Source organism: Myotis brandtii, unplaced genomic scaffold, assembly GCF_000412655.1.
Source record: "Myotis brandtii unplaced genomic scaffold, ASM41265v1 scaffold29, whole genome shotgun sequence".
Classification (NCBI taxonomy): domain Eukaryota; kingdom Metazoa; phylum Chordata; class Mammalia; order Chiroptera; family Vespertilionidae; genus Myotis; species Myotis brandtii.
Window position 1 is genome coordinate 2,618,857 of NW_005361075.1, and position 24,657 is coordinate 2,643,513.

General features: G+C 41.5%; 1 protein-coding gene across 1 annotated transcript in view; it reads right to left on the minus strand.

Moving 5' to 3' along the window:
• Window positions 1-24,657, minus strand: part of SCN8A (sodium channel, voltage gated, type VIII alpha subunit) — a 133,690-nt gene that overhangs the window by 67,121 nt on the left and 41,912 nt on the right. The window contains exons 7-11 of the mRNA XM_014542022.1: window positions 14,390-14,611; window positions 12,985-13,048; window positions 12,533-12,674; window positions 11,048-11,254; window positions 9,901-10,194 (exon numbers count right to left, since the gene is read on the minus strand). Of these exons, the coding sequence (XP_014397508.1) occupies window positions 9,901-10,194; window positions 11,048-11,254; window positions 12,533-12,674; window positions 12,985-13,048; window positions 14,390-14,611 (929 nt within the window). The remainder of the gene's footprint in view (window positions 1-9,900; window positions 10,195-11,047; window positions 11,255-12,532; window positions 12,675-12,984; window positions 13,049-14,389; window positions 14,612-24,657) is intronic.

Genomic DNA, 24,657 nt, shown 5'->3' on the forward strand with positions numbered 1-24,657 from the left:
GCATTCCTGCTGTCAGAGCACAAGTGTTTGCAGAAAGCACTCGGGAGGTTAAATTTCTACTGCTGCGCACTCCCCATGACTACTCACTTCTGGCCCCTCAGCCTTGAGGTGTACCTGGCTTTAAACCAGTTCACCGCTAAAAAGTTCTACTCATCGTTCACTCAGCACGGAAACCATGCTTCCACCTCGCTCTCTGCAGCCAAAGCCCTGGGGAACACGTCTGTGGTGCCTTTCCTTTCCTCAAGTGAGGCTCATGCCACACTCGGCAGGAAGAAAGAATGTCAAAGTGGGCATCACTTGCCAGTCCTTCAAGGAGAACGTGCCTGGAGGCCAGTGCTGTGCCAACAGTGATCTTCAAGCATTTTTGTTCCACTGGACATTATTTATGTTCCCTTCCCCGTTATTTTAAACTCAACATAAATTTTTTCACCAAAAGTTTCCATATTTGTAAATTATGTAGTTCTCAGCACTGACATTTTAAAATAAATCTCTTCTTTACCATTTAGAAATTTTTCCTCATTTCTTTCTCCTTCAACACATATTTCCTTTCTACATTCCCTAGAGAATTTTAGGCTAATGTATATTTTATACTTTGTTTTTTACTGATCACCTTTAAATACTTTTCTGCAAAAAATTATAAACTATATTTAAAATTTTTTTTTTAATTTTCCCATGACCATGAGTCTCTGAGAAATTTGAAAACCCTCCTGGATTGAGTTATTAGTCTATTAACAAAAGTTGACCAAGATACATAAATATATACTTTATAAGTAATTACTAAGCTTTACAAATTTTATAAAAATGTATCTCTTAATGAGATGGGTGAGATTTTTTTCAATTGGTGTTTTTGGTGTGTAAATATTTGTAGAGAGTATTACTTATTATTAGAATGAAACATGGCTCAACATCAACTCCCTTCCCCCTTTTTTAAAACTTGATTTTTAAGTGCTGAGAAATCTTATTAACAAACAGTATCTTAGAACGGAAGAATTTTGTTATAGTAATGTTACTCACTTCTTTGAACTCTTGTCAAATTATATGCCCTCACATTTTAAGGATTTATTGGTAGCAATTAAATTAGTTCCTCTCAATTTTTTTAAAAGCAAAGACTTAAAACCACCCAACTTGCCTCAGGATTTACTACCTAGTTATTAGAATTATTCTATTTCTTGATTTCTGTGAATACCAAAAAGGCTTTATTTATTATTTCTAATAATTATACGGGTTACTCTTAAAGGGTTTATTCCTTTACTTAAAGGAACCTTATTTAACCCAACAGAAAAGATTAGAATAACCCAAATATTGTTAATTTATATATATCAATGCCAACATTAATTTTTTAATAAGGTGATTTACCTTATCACATGCTTTTAAAATATTTTCATCAAAACCTCAAAGCAAAAAAACCAAAAAACACACAACAAAAAACAAAACAAAAAAACCTCAAAGCCATAGATTTGGCTCATTTAATTTATGAAAATGTCTATGCCCCCACTGCCAAAGCAACTGGCCAAATCAGACTTATTTTCATAGGAGAAAGTATGACCTAATTATTTAAAATAAGTTTATTAATATGTATCCCAGTGGTAACCACCTGGCTCCTGAACTTAAAACATCCCAATACCCTTGACTATAACTCTGTTTCACTCTTAGCAGAAGTGTGTCAGAAATAAATTCAGAAAGCCTTACGATGGATTTACATTTCCTGGATTAAAGAAAACTTTGTAGATACTAATATTTTCAATTGTCCCTTTGTTTGGCACCTCAAAGATTTTTATACCTTAGGGTAATGCTCTACATAATAATTGGATCACAGAGGTATGTCTTTCTTTTGTAAAGTTGGGAGGAGGTTAACTGTGAAAGGGGAAAGGGAAAAGGAGAAATGGTGTGATTTTGGACCACAGGGCTAACCTGGGGCATAGGAATAAGTTAAAGATCTGGGCCCTGACCGTGTTTCTCAGTGGTTAGTGCGTCGTCCTGCACACCAAAAGGCATATAGCTGGGTTTCGGGTTTGCTCCCCGGCCTTGGTTGGGGTGTGTGCAGGAGGCAACCAATCCATGTCTCTCTTCTCTCTCCCTCTCTCTTTCTCTCTCTCTCTCTCAGCCCCCCACCCCCACTCTCTCAATGCAAAAAAATATCCTCAGGTGAGGATTAATTAAAAAAAAAAAAAGATCTGAGAATCAGGTTCCTTAAAACTGTGCTTGGAAAACCTTCAAATGTCCCAAAGGGATGCACCTCCAGTTTGAGGACCACTGCTCTAAGAGAAAGAAACTTAACAACTGACTGGACAATCCTTCCTGTTACACCCTGAGATACTTAGTTTGCCCAATTATGACTTGAAGGAATTTTCAAAATAATTTTTAGCTATATGAGATTTTTGCCTTAGAGTTCAGGCCTTAACCTTTTTGTAAATGATCCCTCTGTGAAAGTTCTTTGTGGGACTCTACAATACTGCATGTGCTATGTGTTAAATAAATCTTTTACAATAACACTGTTGGTGATAACCCTGGAAGGGCTGTAGGGATCCTCTTTAATATTCCCACCCAGATGTTTTTGTTCCCTAGAACTCCATTTCTAACTCTAGATTCAAAATGCTTCCAGTTCCAGTCTCTCCCTATAATGCACGGAGGAGCCAAGCCGGCAGCTGGATCAGTGTATTTTCTTTGGATATTTCTAGTTCTATCATACTCTATTCTCTCATTTGCATTTCCCTTGGTATGCAGTCTTTTCCTGCCTTGGGTGGAAGCAACCCACAAATCTCTGAGACCATAAATGAATTTGATCACGGGGGAGGGGGGCACATCAAGAAAACCACTAACCATAGATTATTTGACATAAATGTCACTGCTAAATACATACCACATGCTGTACATAGGCCTTTAGAAGAGAGAATGCAGGTATGCAACGTCCCTGACACCTTTCCTGATTACTCTGATTTGTTTTGCTCTTTTGCCCCAACCCTGCATCACAGAGGAGAAGCTGCATTGGTTAGATTCTAGAATGTTCACTAGGTCTCATTTATGAGTGGGAAGTGTCACTGTGTGTTAAAAGGGCACACACACGGCCAGCTCTTAGACTTCCTTCCTCCATATCGTTGGGTTTGGAAAGGAATAAAGGCCTCCACCAGCTCCCTGCAGGCTAGTCCTCTTCTCACATTTATGTTAGGCATTCTCACTGATTCATTCCCCTGAACCAATTCTCAAAGTATGATTCACAGACTAATGTTAGTGAATGACCTACTACTGGTTTGCAACTAGACAAGTAGAAAAATAAAGAGAATCATTTAGAAACTCTTACAGCAAGTAGACGTCACAACATTCAAGACTGTGACCATTTTTCTAGAAATTCATTGTTATTTTATTTTACAACAGTATCAGTTCATGAAAACTTGGGAAAAACAGAAACTGGTTCTTCACCACGGACAGGTTGAGAAACACTTCCCTAAACAATGTGGCTGGCCAGACGATGGTGTCTTAAAATGTACCTATGATTTTGTTTTAATCTGGTAGGGTAAGGTGACAGACACAGAGACAACTGCCTTTGAAGGAGGAGTTTATTCCTTACAGTTTCTCAGAGAAGGGAGCATGGAGGGCCTCACGGAGAGGTTCTAGGATTAGTAAGGAGGCAGAAGGGGCGACGGGGAAAGCATGGCCGAGCATCTGCACTGTGGTTTACTCAGGAACAAATGGGTGAGGCAGAGTAGGCACCTTTGAGCAAGTTTAGGATTGGACAGTTTAAGTAATTCCAGGCAGGCTCGGGGCTATAGGAGTGGTCCCAGTTACACAGTAGTTGGCCCTGGAGGGATTCAGAGCAGGGGAAATATTGACTTGGTGTGTGAGAGTTAGACAAAAGGAAAAGGTTGGGAAACAGGGGTTTTGCATATGAAAGGCACACTTCCAGGCAAGTAGCCTCTAGGACAGTGATGGCGAACTTTTTGAGCTCGGCATGTCAGCATTTTGAAAAACCCTAACTTAACTCTGGTGCCATGTCACATATAGAAATTTTCTGATATTTGCAACCATAGTAAAACAAAGACTTATATTTTTGATATTTATTTTATATATTTAAATGCCATTTAACAAAGAAAAATCAACCAAAAAAATGAGTTCGCGTGTCACCTCTGACACGCGTGTCATAGGTTCGCCATCACTGCTCTAGGAATTAAGCTAGCACTGGGAAGGGCAGTCCCTACCCTGCCAGCAAGGCTCCTAAAATGTCAGAGCATCCTAAAATACAGAGCACAAACATGATTAAGACAGTAAGGTCCCAAGATTGGGTGCCGAGGGGATAGGAAGTATCCTTGAGCTTCTACCTACCTGCTCAGTTGAGTTTAACATAGAACACTGAGGTTCAGAGCATAAGCTTATATGTTAATAAACTGTGCCGAGGGCATATATATCTGCCTCGAGGGCCTCCCCAGAGAGAACTATGGCCAGGTCAAGACAGGACACAGACACTCCTGGGCTTCTTTGCTAAATCCCATGATCACCTTTAGCACCTAATTTATTTTCTCCATTTATCTTTCACTCTTTAACTCACATACCTTACCATTCAGGCACACTGCCCTTGGGTCTTTATTTTCTTTATTTCCACTCTCTGTTCAGCTGTGGAAATCCTCTTGGTTCTCCTCTACAAACTTCTTAATCTTCCCACAGCACTGAGCCCCTTTCAGAGTACTTACGCTCTACTTTTTACTACAGTTCTTTAAACACATGCTTTATCTCTCCTTTAAAAAAATTCTTTTTATTGATTTCAGAGAGGAAGGGAGAGATAGAAATATCAATGAGAGAGAATCACTGATTGGCTACCTCCTACACGCTCCCCACTGGGGACTGAGCCTGCAACCTGGGCAGGTACCCTGACCAGGAATCACACCATGATCTCCTGGTTCATAAGTCGATGCTCAACCACTGAGTCACACCGGCTGGGCTTAGCAAGATCGTAATAGGTACGTCTGAAAGTAAGCTGTCCCATCCCAGTCAAGTACCTGAGTTCTAAATATCCCTTTATGAGTGAGGACCAGCATTTACCTAAACCGCCATCTTGGTTCCCCTCCAGTGTCAAAGTTCCACGAATTTTTTGTTCTGAGAAAGTTACTTTTTACAAAAATATGTACAACTTGTATTAAACATATAATCAGTTTTATCATTATTATTTTAAAATAAATCAGTAAATATTTAAAAATTTTTAAATTATAGTTTCTTCTAATATAATAAAAGCACATTTAAAAAAGCTCTTTAAGCCCTAACCAGTTTGGTTCAGTGGATAGAGCATCGGCCTGCGGACTGAAAGGTCCCAGGTTCAATTCCAGTCAAGGGTATGTGTCCTTGGTTGGGGACACATCCCCAGTGGGAGGTGTGCAGAAGGCAGCTGATCGGTGTTTCTCTTATCGATGTTTCTAACTCTCTATCCCTCTCAGAAAAAGAGAACTGATGCAACACAATAATTAAAATACTTTGCAAAAATGGACTCAACCTCCTTGGTTGTGGCCACATCCCCAGTGGGAGGTGTGCAGAAGGCAGCTGATCGGTGTTTCTCTTATCGATGTTTCTAACTCTCTATCCCTCTCAGAAAAAGAGAACTGATGCAACACAATAATTAAAATACTTTGCAAAAATGGACTCAACCTAATATTTATAAACTGTCCTAAGCCCTAAAAACACAGCAGTAATTTTATAGGGAAATGGGTTGGGCAGATGTCTCAAGAGGGTGCCAAAGACCTGGCAGTGAAGGACACTGATATACACCTGAACTGTGCTGTGGGAAACTGGAAAGAGAGAACTGATGCAATACAATAATTAAAATACTTTGCAAAAATGGACTCAACCTAATATTTATAAACTGTCCTAAGCCCTAAAAACACAGCAGTAATTTTATAGGGAAATGGGTTGGGCAGATGTCTCAAGAGGGTGCCAAAGACCTGGCAGTGAAGGACACTGATATACACCTGAACTGTGCTGTGGGAAACTGAAGCCACATTCATTGTCAAGCCAAGAGGAGAGATGACCATGCATGCGTGGAGGTGAGTAAGGGGATGATTACAGACTGCAGTGCTTACGGACACCAGCTTTGCTCTGCAGTCAGAGGGACCTGGTTCTAATGCTGACTCTAATATTTACTAGCTATATAACCTTGGACAAGTTAGCTAATCTCCCTAGCCCTCAGTTTCTTCAGCCATTCTTCCAGATAAAACCAGAGAAACTGCAGGAGGATCCTAGGACAAAGACTATTTACTACCTTGCGGGGCTTCTAAGCAAGTCTTGGCAGTCAGCCAAGGCCTGTAGAATCGACAATTTTTCTCAGATGGGGAAATTAGAGGAAGTGAACATTTTCATGCAAAGCAGGACCTCTCAGAAGCCCAGATTTGTGCTTTGAGCTATGGAGCAATCAGTACAACTCTGTGCTAAAGTGTTTGGATTAATCAGAGACCATTCAGCAGCAAAGTGTTAACAGCACTAACTAGCTCAGTGATGGTTTGCCAGTGAAAGGCGGGATTACAACAAAGCTGCAATCACACTTTTCCCCCAAAGAGGCTGCCCTAGGAGAAAGGTGAGGTGAAGGTGAGATATCTGGTTGCAGGCCATAAAGAAGTCCCAGATGGGGTTAAGTATCAGTTTTATAAAAGTCCTTCATTTAATTGTCCAACACATATCTGAATGCTAGCCATGTGCAAAGAAGCAAGTCTTGGCTTTAGGACTTTAAGAAGAGGATATGAACGTAAGAAAATACAATATCACAGAGAGTAAAGAGATATGTATGAAATAGAATGAAAAGATGAAATAATTTCCGGTTGGGTGTGGAATGGGGGAGGTCAGGAAATGTTTCTTGAGAGAAGAATGTGAAGAATAAGTATGATGCAGACATTCAGAGATGGAAAAATGGGGCATCTTAGGGTGTATTTAGAGCAAAATAGAGGGTAGAAAACAAACACATGTGAAAAGCACCTAGCAGTTCACTTCGTTTAAGAATAGGATGCTTAGTGACTAGAGACTGAAAAGGCAGATTGTGTCCAGGAGAAGGGGTTGGGACTTCATTAGTAAGTAGAGTAAATCTGATTACAGGAATTCTCTCTCCCATTCTTATTAACTATTTTAAACTGTCGATATTTTCTTTAAACCCCTACTCAACCTCTCATTCCCTTCAATAAGATTTTAAACTTTCTACATTATTGAAAACTAGAGACTGTCGGGTATTTTCTTCCTCAGCTTCCTACTCCCTACCTATAAACTTATCCATGCCCAACCTCCCCTTTTTTCCCAATGTTTTGGGAATAAGGAGCCCGTTTCCTATTAGAGACTACATCTTCCAAGACTGTGTTCTATTTTCTTTTCTGTTCTACCTCATTTTCTACCTCCATCTCCCCTCCTTCTGGGCGTCCCTCCTCCCATATTACAAAAATGCTTATTTGCACCCATATTCTTTAAATAAGCCCGAGTGAGAAGTCTATGCTCATTGTCTCCACTTCCCACTCAATATAACATCCATCCTTACCCTGCACTGAAACGTGTCTTTAAAGTTCTCAGTGCTTTAGATTGCCAAATTCAACAAACATTTCCACTTCTGATCCCACGAAGCATCTCTGTTAAATTTCAATCCATTGATCACTTCCCTACCTTCTCTAACCCTTGTGTCCTCTTGGCTTCACTGAACTCTTGGTTCTCTTAGCATCGCTAATGGCCACTCATTTATTTTCCTTCATGAGCTTCATCTCTGCTGCCCGTGGACACCAGTGGTTGTGTCTTTGGCCCACTGTTCTGTCACTCGACACAATATTTTTGAGTAATTTCATTATTTCAATCACCACTCCTCAGCTTAGCACCTCTTCAGTGAGCTATCATTTGACTGTATGTGTGCCTAAAAGACCACTCTATTTGGTTATCCAACAAATAATTCCACTGGGTATATCCAAACTGGAACATACTTTTCTTCAAATGCCCTTTCTTCTAACTGCTCCCTCACCAACACACACATACATTACCTGAAAATCTTTGCTGAACCTCTGGGTTGGGATAGATCTGTGTCCTCCAAGATAACCCAGTAGATCTCAATTATGAAATATTGCCATCAATGCTATTATGTAAGTAACTTTTTAATGTGTCGGGCTGCTCCACTAAACTGTAAGCTTCTGGGACAGGGATGGTATTTGAATCATCTTTTAACCTCTAGGACCTAGCATAATCCTTGACACATGGCAGGCACTCCATGAGTAATGAGAGCTATGTTTTAGGAAGCCATCTGCTGACAGTATACAAAACACAAAGCAGAGGGAGGACCAGAGGGAATGAAACTGTGGTGGATAACTGTAGAAGAACAAAATTATACAAGTCTGAACTAAGATCAGATTAATAAGAATAGAAAGAAGGGAATGGACATGTGAGATTCTGTTATGATAAAATGAATAGGACTAGCAAAAGACTGACCTGGGAAGAGAGGGATGCAGAAAAGACACACAGTGGCACCAGCTGGGTGGCTCAGTTAGTTGGAGCATCGGCCTGTACACCAAAAAGATGGCAGGTTCGATTCCCAGTCAGGGCACATACCTGGGTTTTGGGTTCAATCCCTAGTCAGGGTGCCTGTGAGAGTCAACCGATCTCTGTCTCTGTCTCTGTTTCTGTCCCCCTCCTCCCTTCCTCTCTCTCCATGATCAATAAGCATATCCTTGCCCTAGCTGGTTTGGCTCAGTGGATAGAGTGCTGGCCCATGGACTGAAGGGTCCTGGATTCTATTCTGGTCAAGGGTACATGTCTCAGTTGCAGGTTCGATCCCTGCCTGGTCAGGGCACGTTCAGGAGGCAACCAATCGATGTGTCTCTCTCACATCAATATTTCTCTCTCTCTCCCCCTCCCTTCCATTCTCTCTAAAAATCAATAGAAAAATATCCTCAGGTGAGGATTAACAAACACACAAAAAAAGCAATGAATCATCCCTGGGAAACAGGAAGACACTGGATACAATGCCATAACCAATAACTGTAATCTATTCTATACTTTACAAACTTTCCAGCATTTCTTTAAAATGGGGAATTAAATGGCCTAAAAATTGGATTTTAGTGGCTGGTGTTCTTTGAAATAAAAAAATATGTTATGTGATATTTACTGTAACAGAATGCTCAATAATTATCCATAAGTGCTCCTCCCTCTCTTTCTCTTAGTTTTCCCCATTTACCAAAGTTGGGTAAAGTGGAGGCTTTTAATCTACCATGGGCTGATTTATCAGCATGACACTATATATCTAGAATAATTACTAGAACTTGCCACATTCCAATAAGGTGACCTAAAGAGTTTCATCACATTTTTAAATCTACAGTTATGTGCAATTCTTTTTTTTTTTTTTAATATTTTATTGATTTTTTTACAGAGAGGAAGGAAGAGGGATAGAGAGCTAGAAACATCGATGAGAGAGAAACATTGATCAGCTGCCTCCTGCACACTCCCCACTGGGGATGTGCCCGCAACCAAGGCACATGCCCTTGACCGGAATTGAACCTGGGACCCTTGAGTCCGCAGGCCGACGCTCTATCCGCTGAGCCAAACTGGTTAGGGCAGTTATGTGCAATTCTTTAACAGGGGTGTTTGTGCTAAATTCTCATGTTCAGATGCTAAGAGGGGAACAGTTCTTCCTGATGTTTTAGAACACAGGCTTGCTGAGGAGACACAGACTTTATGCCGCAGTATGTCTGCCAAAGGTTGTCACATTGTCCTAGGCTGCGTTAGAGCAGCAATGGTCCTAATATGCCAGTAACTCTTCCTCTCAGAAGAGAACAACCTGGAGCATGGAAAGGCAGGCCCTAGGATGCAGGGATGGGTCTGGAAAATGTAAAGCCAAAGAGGAATAAGAGAAAAGTGAGATTAGGAAAACCAGAATTTCTTAGGCCGTTTGACCCAGCGCAAAGAGTTTACCTGATTCATGATGGAAAATTTCCTCCCGATCCTGTTGTCTGGCAGCCGAAAGCCCTTCCTCCTCATACCATCTTCTGACTCGGACTTAAACACCTTCTCAGGATCCCCTTTCTCCTCTCCTTCAGAGAGTTCCTTTTGCTTCCTCTTCCTCCTCCGGTTCCGTCTTTCCTTCGCACTCTTGGAACTGAGCTTAGACATTTCCGAGGAGCTCCTAGGTGAGCCTCCCTCTTCTTCACCTTCTTCCTCGATGGCATCTTCTGAGACAGTTCCTGCTGAAGTGGCCATCGCAGCAGCCTAGGAAAGGAGCCAGAGCCACAGATCAGATCAGAACCACTCACCTGGAGCCCCCGGAGCCAAGCAGTTAGTGCGGGTCATTTCCTTTTCCTTAGACGGAAAAGAGTGAGAAAAGGAGGAAGGAGGACCAGCCAGTGAGGAGACTGTGGCCAGGGCCCGGCTCTGTCCGTTTTCCAGCTGAATCTGCTTTGTGGCACACAGCAATGAGCAATCAGAGCAGAACCCAGTGGGGAGAACTTTGGGATTTATTCTCTTGAGTATCTCAGATAAGAATTTGGCTGCCTTCTTGGCACCAAACAATCTTTTCTGGGCAACTCTGAAAATGCATGCTAAGAAACTATATTATACATATGGGCCCGACAATGTAAAAATACATGTATATTTGGATAAGGATTAGAAAGTAAAATGTTAGGGTGGTGGCATTATAAATTTGTTTTTTAAATTTTACTTTAGAATTTTATCTATATCTTATTTTTAATTACAATCAATACTTTTCTAAGACTACAGAAAATCTCTGAAGGCGACCCTAATGTTCTCCTCAACAGAAAGGCTATGTTTACATGAAGCACTATCTAAACTTCTCTGGCCACTTATTTTTCCTCCACAGCCTCATGGCAGCTGAACACTGAACAGCTGAGAAATTCAACAAAAGATCATATTACCAAATAATTTGGCCATTAAGACAAATGGCATAATTGCAACAACCATGTGCAGTTGTTAACTGTATTTTAATCAGATCAATAACTGCTATTTGACAATGTGCCTAGAAGCGATCAATCGGAGTGGCAATCAGACGGGGCCTTAGTCACGGCGATCTGGCAGGCAGGACTGTGGCAAAGCATTGATCACTGACCTGTGCCTCTTCCTGTTGCTTCTTAAGCTGCTCCAACATTGCTTTGAATTCAGCCTCTTTCTGCTCTGCCTCCTCCAGTGTTGCCTGATTCTGCTCTTCATAAGCCATGGCTACCACAGCCAAGATCAAGTTCACCAAATAGAAAGAACCCACAAAGATGACCAAGACGAAGAAGATCATGTACGTTTTTCCAGCTGCTCGTAAAGTCTGCAAAGATAAAGACCATGTTCAGAGTCACTTGAATCGACTGAACCAGGCTGAAAACAGCCCGGGGGCTAATGTTCCTCTGTAGGGGCACTATTGCGTTTTGAATAGGACGGTCCTTCATTGAGTGGTACTCCTTCATATTGCAAAGCACTGTGGCAAAAAAAGCCCTCTTCCATTTCCCAAACCTCCTAATATAGTCCTTTCATAGCATTTTTTTTTAATAGAAAAAAATGCCCAGGGCTAAGAATTATATTTGACTTTGTCAGTTGGTTCTAAAACAAATATAAGAAAACAATACAAGCTTTAGCTCATTTACCTACTGGCCCTCGAAGAGTATTAACAGACAAATCCCATCTCTGGGATCAGGTCCAAGTCACCGGAAGTTCCCATCTTGAGTGACATTCTTCCTTATCCTCTTGTAATAGGACGGGTTTTTAAAGAGGATATGACATAAAGCAGTGGTTCTCAACCTTCTGGCCCTTTAAACACAGTTCCTCATGTTGTGACCTAACCATAAAACTATTTTCGTTGCTACTTCGTAACTGTAATGTTGCTACTGTTATGAATCGTAATGTAAATATCTGATATGCAGGATGGTCTTAGGCGACCCCTGTGAAAGGGTCGTTCGACCGCCAAAGGGGTCGCGACCCACAGGTTGAGAACCGCTGACCTAGACTAACTTCTCCATCAGAACCAGCAAAGTTAAATGACTTGCCCAGTCACCAACGCAGCCCAATAGAATGGTACTGACCTTTTTTTTAAAAAAAAACTGTCACGACCTGCTTGAACAAGTCCAAATATGTTACAAATCCCCAAAACATTGATCTATTTAGACTCCAAGGTCCTTGTGGATAGAAATCTTATCTTTACAATGTCTAGCACAGTGTCTTGCACAATGTGTTTAATTAATATTTCTTAAAAGGATGCCATAAACCCAAAAATCCAAAAGCAGCAATACTGCAGATGGTTTGGTGAAACAATAAGAAGTAGGAAGAGACAGCAGATTCTCAGGCCAGGCAAGAGGCTGTGAGCCTCCACAGCTATACATGACTGAGCATTAAAGAAACAGGACAGGAGCCGAAAGAATTCACTTAATTTTATAGAACAGAGAAATAACATCCTAAGGTGACTGTATAATGTCTTCACTGAAGGTCTCTTACATAGAATGTGCCCAACCCCAGATAGCCTCATGCAAACATTATCACACACACACACACACACACACACACACACACACAAAAAAAAAGAGGTAGCACTTGAGAAAGAGGTATTACTTACCAATTGATATAAGTTTTCCCAATAGTCCTGGGTCATAAGGCGAAATAATGCCAAGAAGGCCCAGCTGAAAGTGTCAAAGCTTGTGTAACCATAGTTGGGATTCCTTCCTGCTTTCATACATTGGTATCCCTCTGGGCATTGCCTGAGGAAAGAAAGGGAAGTTCAGGGCTTTCAACAGTCCTGCAAGTCATCTTTATGACCTTGGAGATAATAAATAACCATCTATAGAACCAGGCCAACAAATGGGAATTTAAAAAAAGAAGAAGAAGAAGAAAAAAAAAAGAGGGAAGAAACAAAGTAGCCAGGTCAATTTTTAAAGAAAATACGTTAGCCCCAAAATGTTAGATCCAATTAGGGCCTACTACAGGAGCACCAGGAAAAGTGAAAATATTGCCTGTTTTATCTGAAACATTATTTTAAGGGATGAGAGTAAAACTAGGTGAGCTACTTACCCAGCATCAGAACTGTTCCCACAGAGTAGAGGTTCTAGCATTCCAGGAACTGTGTAAAAATTTGCTAGAAGAGTTTGAAGAGGCAGGAAATGAATAAGGCAGATTTAAGGGAATGAGAGAATAAGGTTACACTGTCCCTAATTAGTCCCAGGAAAAAGAGTTATTGATTTTTAGCTCATATAAATATTTTCTGACAGGCATGAAACCTGATAAGAATTCTTTCCCATAATTTTCCTATATGTATTTAAAAATTAAAAGTGCTACCATAAAGCCCTTAATGCAATGTTCTTTTCCCAGACATCTGACTTCCACTCGTACTTCAAATCTACATGCCAGGTCCAGTAGTTAACTCAAAGGGGTTTAAGAGGGTTTTCTAAGCTGGAATATGTTTATATAACTTTACCCTCTATCCTTATATCTTCTCTTAACCACAGGTAAACTAGAAATCCTCACTGATCACCAGTTAGCATGTCCTATATTAAATGAAAGGCATGATTCCTTTAATTTTATGTGTCCCTAAAATCCCCTTTGCAACATTTCTTTTGGCTACTTAACTGCCTTTATTTCCTCAAGAGTGACTAATAGTGATATTGTTAACTTTTTCCATCATTTCATAGAAGTACTATTACACCAAATGTTCCTTAAAGTGCTTTGATTCCTGAAATGAAATTATTAAAATTCCTTAACTGTAATAGGATCAAATGATGCCTTAGAAATTACTTGACTCCCTAGACCAGATCAATTACTGAGGTCTTGCAGGATTAAGAATGCTTAAGAGGTATATTCTAGACCAGTGATGGCGAACCTATGACACTCATTTCGTATATTCTAGACCAGTGATGGCGAACCTATGACACATGTGTCAGAGGTGACACGCGAACTCATTTTTTTGGTTGATTTTTCTTTGTTAAATGGCATTTAAATATATAAAATAAATATCAAAAATATAAGTCTTTGTTTTACTATGGTTGCAAATATCAAAAAATTTCTATATGTGACACGGCACCAGAGTTAAGTTAGGGTTTTTCAAAATGCTGACATGCCGAGCTCAAAAGGTTCGCCATCACTGTTCTAGACCAAATGTTTAAATATCTCAGGCAACCCAATTAGGGAAAAAAGAATTTCTATCAAGCTACTGAGCCTGATTTTCAAAGCAAAAGTTTAGGAGTACATGTGACAAAGCTACAAAGTCTCACTTTTGGTTTTAAAGGGAGAGAAGTGGGGTGGGAGAGCTTCTGAACACAACCCCACCTCCAGGAAAGGACATGCTCCACAAAGCTACCTCCGGCAGCACCGGCATTCCTTTCTGGCCCCAGCTACCTTTGGTAAAGCCCAGTGATGGCTTCTGGCCGTGTAACCTAGAGATACATTTTCCTTTCTCCTCTTGCAGGAAGGGGCCACCTACTTTTATTGTTGATATACTCGTCCCAGTCGAAGCCCCGGGTGCCGTTCTCGAGGTAGCTGTCATTGAAGTTGATGGGCCACACCACACACTTGTTCCGCAGGTTGCCCATGAACAGCTGCAGGCCGATCAAGGCGAAAACACTCAGGCAGAACACTGTCAGGATCATCACATCTGACAGCTTCTTCACGGACTGAATCAGGGCGCCCACGATGGTCTTCAGGCCTGAGGAGACAGAACCCCCAGAATCAGAGTCACCCCACAGCCCTCCCCACCTCCCCCAGCCCCCTTCTGAGCTACTGGCTCCCACTCCTCCCCACAGCACCACCCTTGAAACCAGGCCACTTCATCTTTCATATCATGAGAATAACAATGGGTCAGCAATATCATCACTTTTTCCAGAAGTATCCATTTTCAAGCCACTAACTTTTAAAAAGAACAAAAAAAGGTCCTTCTCCAACATGTGGCTCTTTTCTGCCTGGAAGCACTTTCCTGTCTTTGACTGCTTCTCAGCAACTAAATGAGTCAAGTTTTACTTGCGTTGGGGCCTTCCTATGTGCTAGTCCCTTTGCCTGGAACGCTTCCTTCCGTTCCCGTCCTACCTGCCTAACTCCTGCTCATCCTTCTGGTCTCAACTTAAATATCAATCCCCCAGAAAACCTTCCCTGACTTCACAGCTCTTATGCTTCCCCATTATTGTTAGTATTTTAACAGCACCTTATACTTTCCTCTGTAGCTTTTATCGTGGTTATAACTAAGTATGTCAGTCTTTTTCACAGCTGTATCTATACTTCCTAGAACAGAGCAGGTACTCAGTAAATATTAGCTGAATAAACAAATGGGAAAAACAGGAATTGAGGAGGCTTGCAGGTTGGAAAGAGAACTACTGGAAGCTTGAAGGCCAATAAGTGAGAAGGTGCAATAATATTTTCCCAAGATCTCTGGAAATGCCAATGTGTTGAAAGGGTTAATTATTATCAATCGAGTACTTATGGTTTGTCTTTCCATTTAAAAACACACCTTTTCTATATCACATATATGCCCTGTTTTCTACAACTGTCCTACATTTAATAAAAAATAAAAAATACATAATCTACTTGAATCTGAGTTTAAACGCAAGCTACTGGTTTAAATTTGAACCTGCGGGTAGATTTCTTAATTGCACAGGAAGAGATCAGTGATTGGAGACAGAAAAATATGGTTGTGGTTTCATGAGGTTTGGGTCAAAACTGAGTCTACATGGCTCTCCTGGGCATTGCCAGACATCTGACTATCCATAGGACACGGCCAACCAAGCACTGAGCACTCTGAGGTGCCATGCACCAGACGGGCAGGAGGCAGACACAGCCTTGACATGGGCCTCAGGAGGAATCTCGTCTCTGATCTACTTCTGAAGGCAAGAATATTGGATGGAAATGCACGGGAAATCCCTATCCTGGCTCTGAAGTGGGAGGCTGGGTGGATCATTCCTAATCTTAACCAAGTTACACCATCTACTTATATGACCTGAACAAAATACCTAACCTCTTGGAATGTCATACTTTTCATCATTAAAATGGGAATAATTTTGGTCGAATATCATAGGGCTCTCGTGAAGATTATGCATGATTCATATAAACACTTAACACACCACCTGGTGCACAGGAAATGACTCAAATGTTAACCATTTTTGTCTGAACCTCAGTTTACTCATCTATAAAAATGCATTTATAATACCAACCTCATTGGGTTGTTGTGAGGTTTAAATTAAGATAATGAATGCAAAATATTAATTATGGTACCTGGCACTTAACACTCGTTAGCTATCACTTTTATACATATGCTGCCCTCCTCAAAGAGATATGACTGTGATAATGACACTGTATAGCTAACCTCATATGATAATGATCTAATTAATGGGTGTATGAACATGACTCTTCTTTTTCAAGCAACTACCTTGAATTTTCAAAGTTCAGTCAAGTGGAATTTTCTATGTGAGTCCAATAGCAGTAATGGGCCTGGCACAAACAGGCACTTAGTATATTTTTATTGAAAGATTAAATTAATGAGACCTTTTTTTCTTACACTGATATCCTGAAAGAGATCTAAGAGAAATTAAAGGAGTGGGGAAGGGGCAAGAGTTAGACCGTAGAGATGTAAAGTGTGTAGAACCCCGTGCTTTCTTATAGAGTGGGCCTTCCATGTTGCCACCAAAGAGATTAGAAAGAAATTGCCTGGGTTCCAGGACACAAGGCCTCTCTAACCTGATTCCTTTTCACAGGGCTGCGCAGAAAGAACAGCAGACAGGGAATCAGAAAGCAGGACTTCTGGTCCTGGCTCAGCTACTGCTTCTGGCCCACTGTGTTTCAGAACAAGTTTAAGTCACTTTTCAGTCTCATTTTCTCATACACAGAACGTGGATAAACATGGGAATACCTGGACAGTGGAAGAGAAGCTGAGGAATCTGCTCTCAAAGTCTTTTAAAACAAGTCAGAGATACTTGTTTGAGATTACCAGTAAGTGGTTGAAATTTCAATCTTCTATTCCTAAGGCCCTGGGAAATTGTATCATAATCACAGAGCTAAGTAAGATGGTATTGGTGGTATAAAAAAGAAGGCAGCCATAAAGAAGTAAAAATTGTTCCAGTGTTATGGAACTTATTTCCTTAAGTTTCTGAGGAATAGAAAAGTCCTTCATTTTATTTGGCTGGATTGGGGCAGGTCTATACTGGGTCAATAATTCAATTCTAGGCCCCTAAAATTATACGGTTCTGTTTGCAGAGTCAAAGACTGACTTTAAAACAAGTATAGCCAAAACCGGTTTGGCTCAGTGGATGGAGCATCAGCCATTATACAGTTCTGTTTGCAGAGTCAAAGACTGATTATTAAAAAAGTATAGTTGAACAGGTCACTGAAGAATGTTTGTAGAGTTTCTTTTCTTGGGCTTCTTTATAGAGCATCTATACAGCCATTTCTCCTGAATGGTTCCGACAATCACCTATCTGAACACCAGATGACTGTTCAAGGCCTTTTCTATTTCTACTTTAAATAACTTGAGAGCCCGGCTGGTGTGGCTCAGTGGTTGAGGTCCCCGGTTGGATTCCTGGTCGAATATGCGGGATTAAAGGCTAGATCCCCAGCTGCAGGCTTGATCCCCAGTGGGGGGCATACAGGAGGCAGCCGACAGATGAGTCTCATCATTGATGTTTCTGTCTCTCTCCCCCTCTCCCTTCCTCTCTCTGAAATCAATTAAGAAATGTTTTAAAAAATATAAATTGAGACATGAGCTATAAGCTGCCATTTGTACAGGTAACAAGTGTATAATAATACAAAAATCAAACCAATGCATTTGTGATATAAATAAATTTGAAAAAAATAACCATACAATTTTAGCATGAGTGTAATCTGGTTTTCCTAGGGTAGGAGCTCCTTGGATGGTTCCATCCAAGCCCATGTAATAGGACATTCCTGGCCAGGAGCTCAGACTACCCTGTTTGATAATGGTGGGCTCCCAGCAACCTTGTTTGTAGGAAGTGACCTTCTGTTAGTAGGTTACAGATGACAGGATAGACATCTGATTTAAATCCAGATCGTTTCCTCCAGAAATTTGAAACAGGACAAGAGACAGTCCGGTAGTCTTTTCATATAAACTTGGGAGCTAAGTGGTAGCCATATTCTGTCATTAAATCAGAATACACCTGAGAAGTAAAGGCATTTAGTATGCTAAGAGATAGAAAAGGGAAACAGAAACATGAGAGAGGCAAGAGGCAGGAAGACAAAGTACTTCTGGTATCTGGGGCTTTCTGGCTCTACATTCTGTTTCACTGGCTTCCAAAAGCCCAAAACATTCCAGCCCTTAGATTCCTGAAGTACTGCTGTATCCTGCACCCAGAGATGCTCAACTAACACACCAACCATACACGGAGCTCTTCACTCTCCTGGGAATGGACTCGCACACGCACACACAGCTGGTTTAACAGCTCTTCTCCATGAACCAGATGTCACTGCTGAAGAAATATGTAAACCCGCGTCCAGGAAAGTGTGAAAAAATGTCTTCAGCTCGGCCAGTGCTGCTCAGTGATTGAGCATTGACCTATGAACCAGGAGGTCAAGGTTCCATTCCTGGTCAGGGCACATGCCCATGTTGCGGGCTCGATCTCCAGTAGGGGGCTTGCAGGAGGCAGCCGATTCTCTCTCATCATGGATGTTTCTATCTCTCTCTCCCTTCCTCTCTGAAATCAATAAAAATGTATTTTTAAAAATTCTTCAAGTGTTTCACTTGAAAATTTAAGGCATAGATCAACTTCTTGGTGGGAGTTCAAGAAGTCTGAAGTAGAAGCTTAGACTGGAAATTGTATTCAACTATTTATACTTCAGAGGGGTTCAGAGAAACAAATCTTAATTAAGCAAGAATAATCTTAACTAAATAACATCAACTAAGGCCATCTAAAAAGTTTATTATCCAAGATTCTCACCCAGTTTGCTAGGAGAAAATCAGAGGAAGGTACAGGAAGAAGAAAGGTGGTGTAGCTTAATGCTTGCAGGGCAAGGTTGGCACTGGATTGCATAGCGATATTAAATATAAGTGGCCACTATAGTATACACTGCTCTCGGCCAAGACTCTTTTTCCTTCCATTAGGGTTGATAATTGCAAACAACCATGTTTGCAGACATCAATGCCAATTTATGGAAATGACGCCATCAATGCATTTCTTAAACTCAAGTCCTGACAGCAGTGGCTGCCATGTACTAGTAAGTGCAGCCAAGCAAAAGTGCTCCCCGATACCACCAACACAGGCACCTAAAGGCAAGAAGCTGCTGGTGAATCCCTGACCTGATATGTACGAGAATGGAGACTGGCACTGTTCTGTCTGTGAAGACAAGCTGTCTTGCTTCTTCCATTGGCTCACACACCAGAACAAGCAAGATACTGACTGAAAATGATTATCCAAAACAGAGCAGAATGCTCCTTCAAATGACTCCTACACAACAGAGTGTGCAACAGAAGCCCTGTGGGGGCAAATTGGACAGCAAGAACTCTTGGAAAAGGCTAACATTAACTAGCACTGGGATGTCTGAGCAGAGCAGTTAGTACATCTACATTTATTATAGATCAAGGAAAGACAGCTAGACCCAATGTACAGAAAGGTCAGCACCTGAGAAGAAGTCAGACATTTCATGAATTCTGAGAAGTAGGTGAAGCCACTACAATCCCTCCAACAAATGAACAAAGCCTGATTATGTTTAGTCCAGGGAAACCAGCCATGCATACTGGGATCAAAAACTTCCACTATGGTGATGCCAGATTACAAATAAAGTACATTTATATTTCCTAGTTTGTGGCTCAGGTTGAGAAATCTAACTGGTCTGAAGTAGCGTGAGCTAATTATCCTACAAAATTTACACTGGAACAGGCCTCAATAGCAACAACAAGCAGCTGCTCACCCCAGGGGAAAGAAAAGTTCCCCAATCCCCAAGGTCTGGTTTGGCCTAGACAAGTGCGAGCAGTAAATCATGCCGGTCAACTTTCCTGCTGCAGATTAAATCCTCACAAGGATAGTTCTCGAAGGTTCTTCAGGTCAAGAGTAATTTGGGAGAGATTTGGGGGCCACAGATTTATTTACTTGAGACCAGATTCAAATCACAAAGTCTGACAAAACCTAACTAGCTCTCAAAGGTAGGCCAAGTGGGATTCCCATGTGTCTTCAATGTTTTTCCACTTAGGACACTGTGTTAAAAAACTTTTTTCTTTTTTAATTGATTTCTGAGAGGAATGAGAGGGAGAGAGAGGTAGAAACATCAATGATGAGAGAATCATTAATCGGCTGCCTCCTGCATGCCCCACACTGGGGACCGAACTCACAACCCGGGCATGTGCCCTGACCGGGAATCAAACCGTGATCTCCTGGTTCATAGGTCGACATTCAACCACTGAGCCACACCTGTAGGGCCACTGTGTTAAACTTTAGTTACCTTTTTTGACAATGCAATGTGGATAAAGGAGAAATATAAAAGCAACTGGATTAATAACTAGAATATTTTAAGAGACACAATGAGCCTAAACATAGTCTTAAAACATTTTCTATCTCCCTTCACTAGAAATTGGCATATTGCTGCCTCCTATGCCCCACACTGGGGACCGAACTCACAACCCGGGCATGTGCCCTGACCGGGAATCAAACCGTGATCTCCTGGTTCATAGGTCGACATTCAACCACTGAGCCACACCTGTAGGGCCACTGTGTTAAACTTTAGTTACCTTTTTTGACAATGCAATGTGGATAAAGGAGAAATATAAAAGCAACTGGATTAATAACTAGAATATTTTAAGAGACACAATGAGCCTAAACATAGTCTTAAAACATTTTCTATCTCCCTTCACTAGAAATTGGCATATTCATAATGTATACATTTAAAGAAAATGCTTTCTTAAATGCAAATCTGGGGTGGGAAGGAGAAGGCCCATCATTCTCCCTGCTTCTTCTTATCTGACCCCACAGTTAAAAGAGAAAGTAACAGAAATCAAAGCAGAGAAATAAAAAACCAGAGAGAAAAATAATCAAGAAATCGCAACTCTGAAGAGAACAAAATGATATTAAACCAATGCTGACAAACAGAGAAGTCGAAGTGCTTTGGGGGAGCCATTTAAGTGATGGAAGTGAAAAGGAAGTGGTGAGGGAGGCGCTCCTGCCTGGTTTCACTCACGCCAGTAAGTGATGCTCTCTAAGAAAAACACGAGACACCTGCTTTGAGATTTCCACCCTGCCCTTGGGCCTGCCAGTTCTACGCACAGAGTCAAAGCATGCAGAAGACGAAACTTCTAGCAAAGTCACTAAGAATTTTTTGTACGCAGGTCCTCGGTAAATATAAACTGAAAACTAAGTTTTAAGACATATGACTTTCTACACGGAATACTTAAATATCAAGTTGAATCTGGAAAATTCCAGACCAAAGGAAAATTAGAAAGGGTCTCCTTCTGTAAGCTTTAGCACAGAGTTTATGTGCATTGTTCTCCAAGTCAAGTCCTCTGAAGTAAAATGGAAACATGAATGACACATATCCATTTATATCGAATTAGCATATAAAAGGGTCAGGATGTGGGTTCGTCTTTTCTAAGCTAAATCAAAGCTTCTCGTATACAAAAGGCTGGAGCTCACTAATGGACTGTACTCTCCAATCTTCTGGGAGTCCTAGCAGCCCTGACGCACTCATAATATCTACCAAAGATGCTCAGAGGAAGGACAGGGTCAGCCCCGGGAGCCGGGTGAGTGCTCTGGGAAAGGGAAAACTCTCAGGAAGGGAACTGAGACTTGGAGAGCAGGCCCCAGGCCCGTTCTGTTGTTGATCTCACTTGTTTGTGACAACTCTGGCAAAAACCTATAATCGAACTGGGAACAGGAAAAGGCAAAGAAAGCAGTCATTCCACTGAAGTGATCCATGACAAAACTTGGTATGAAAAACAATGGTTCTTACTAAGAGAGAACTATATCCCAGCTCTACAACAGTGGAGTTAAAATGACTTAGGTTGCCAATCAAGAGGTGGCCCAGGTCTACTGACTCATGCACTGGTGCTCCCACCCTGGGAGGAGACCTGGGTAACAGGCAGGTGGGAAGAGGACCACAGCCTCCATGGGAAAAGGAAAGCAGAGCAGGCGAGTGCAGAATGTTACATAGGATGGCAGCAGTGTCTCACGAGGGAGGCATCGCTTACCAAATAAGCACTTCACTCCAGATTTCTCTTACTAACTCTATGTAGAATGTGAAAAAAAGAATTTAGGATTAAAAGTCACACTTTAATTCAAGCATCAATTATATCATTCACTGACAGTGGACTCTTATTGGCTTTATTATCCTTTAAAAGTTACATTTCATACCAGTTAACCTCCCAAAGCCAGCTCATTTGGGGTGCTTCTAGAAACAAGAATTCAGAAGTCTATTTCAACTGTGAAGCTGACGTCTAAATTTTGATACAAATCCTTTCTTTGGGTTTAGGTTTCTTCTTTATAATAACTGCTACTACTACAATCATTTAGGGAGCACTGCTATGCACCAGAAACTGTGTTTATTTATATATATAGTACTGGAGTATTAAGGATGAATAATGTGACATCAGTCAAAAGCTATCTTGCAGTAATGCTGTGGTCAGAAATTAACCATACAGCACAGAGACAGAAGCTAAAAGCTAGACCAGAGATAGCATCTGCTGCCCTAGTTAGTGAACAGAACACAGCTTTCCAATTTAATTCTGGAAGAGAAGTTCTGAGATCACAAGAACATACAGAGACAGATGCCTTGTGGAATACGCTGGGGGAAGTGAGCAGAAACATGGGATCATATTTAAAAAGAGGCCAGAGGAGGAGAGAGACCAAAGGAAAAGTAGAAGAAGTAAAGACATGGTGCTCCAGATGCTTTAAACAAATAAGACAAGGCCTGCCTATGGGTCAGGCCAATGAGGCTGCCTGACCCATAGGCTGCCTGGAGGATGAGCTGGGCTTTCCGTCAAAGGGATTTAAAAGGCTAGAACCTAAACCTTGGTAAGTCAGGGAGGGTTTTTTGCCAAGAAGGAAATACTCCAACTGATACCCAAACTCTGTTGCTAAGGAGTAAGTTACCACAGCTGAAGACAAAGGAGTTCATTGTCAGTGGGGCTCAATGACTGGCCCACTTGATGGCCCAAATTTATAAATGGAGGAACGGGGGTTGCCTTCCTTGGAGTTCTTGCTGCTACATTCTACATCTGTCCTCCCCAGGATGCAACCTTTGTGTTTCCCTCTGGTACCTCATATTTAGATAATGTTAAAAAGGGGGAAAGAGAAATGTTTCTGAGCCAGCCACAAGGAGAAGAACCATGTGATGCCAGGAATAGGATGCCTTCATGTCCCTGTTTCTACAAAAGTGCCGCGGGAAGTCTGGTCTCTTGCCTGAATACAACCAATCAGCAACAATATAGTCCTGACTTCTGCCATGTTACTGCCAGTGTATCCTAGGCTCACAAGACTAATGAAAATATCTTTCCTACTAGACATCGAGACTGCTCGTTAAAAAGATAGTTCAATATTATCAGGTAGCAAGGATTTAAACTAAATTAAGGCATCTTAACCTGGGGCCCACAGAGGGGTTTCAGGCGGGGTCTGTGAACTTTGATCTGATTCTCAAAAGGATCCAAAACCTTCAAGGTTAAGGACTACTGAGTCAGGTCAACCAGGACCAAAAAGAAAAGCAACCTTTTAACCACTCACTGATTCCTTTTCTTTCTTCTCAAATTTCTGTACTGTTAGCCCATACCTTCAGATGAATTTTATCTTACCTTTGATTTTTTTTAACAGCACCTGCATATGCTTCATTGGGATTTATGTTTGAGAATGGTCTCTGACTATATGTCTACTGGTTCTTATTAATGAAACAGACATAGAAGATGATTATTAAGTAATTATTAAGGTTCAGTTCACTAATTCAAGTTCTTAAATCCTATATAATAAAAGCCTAATATGCTAAGTGTCCGGTCGACCGGTCGGCCGTTCAACCAATCAAAGCGTAATATGCTAATGATATGCTAAGGCTGCTCAACCACTCACTATGACGTGCACTGACCACAGGGGGCTGACAGTCGACCGGTCAACCAGTTGCTATGACATGCACTGACCACCAGGGGTTAGCTTGCTGCTGGGGTCCGGCCGATCAGGACTGAGCAAGATGGGCCGGACACGCCCTGGAGCCCTCCCACAGTCCCTCCCCGGCTGGCCAACCTCCCACATTCCTCCCCGGCCCTGATCATGCATCTGTGGGGTCCCTCGGCCTGGCCTGCGCCCTCTCGCAATACGGGACCCCTCAGGGGATGTCGGAGAGCCGGTTTTGGTCCGATCCCACAGGCCAGGCCGAGGGCCTCTAGTTTGTCTATAATACTGGACTAGTTAACTGGGTAGGTCTCTTATGTGATTAAATGATCCCATTAACACAGTAACAATAAAAGTGCAATTCTTTGAGTAACATCCCATCAGCAAATCATGCGATAGGAAGCACAGAAATCATAAGCGATGGAATGATGGTGAATGTTAAAATTACTGTAATTCCATGAGGCCAGAAAGCAAATGATTTATATTCAAAGAGATAGCTTAGCTCTGTGACAATTCTCTCAATATTGTGAAATCCAAGTGATTCTTAAGCACATGCTTTTTGAGAAGCATGGATGGAATGGGGCTGCATGCCTGGCAAGCGCTGTCCGAGAAAGTGCCCAAAGGGCCATTCCAGAGAACGTCTCCAGGTAAACACATGCGGAATGCAAGGCCATATCGA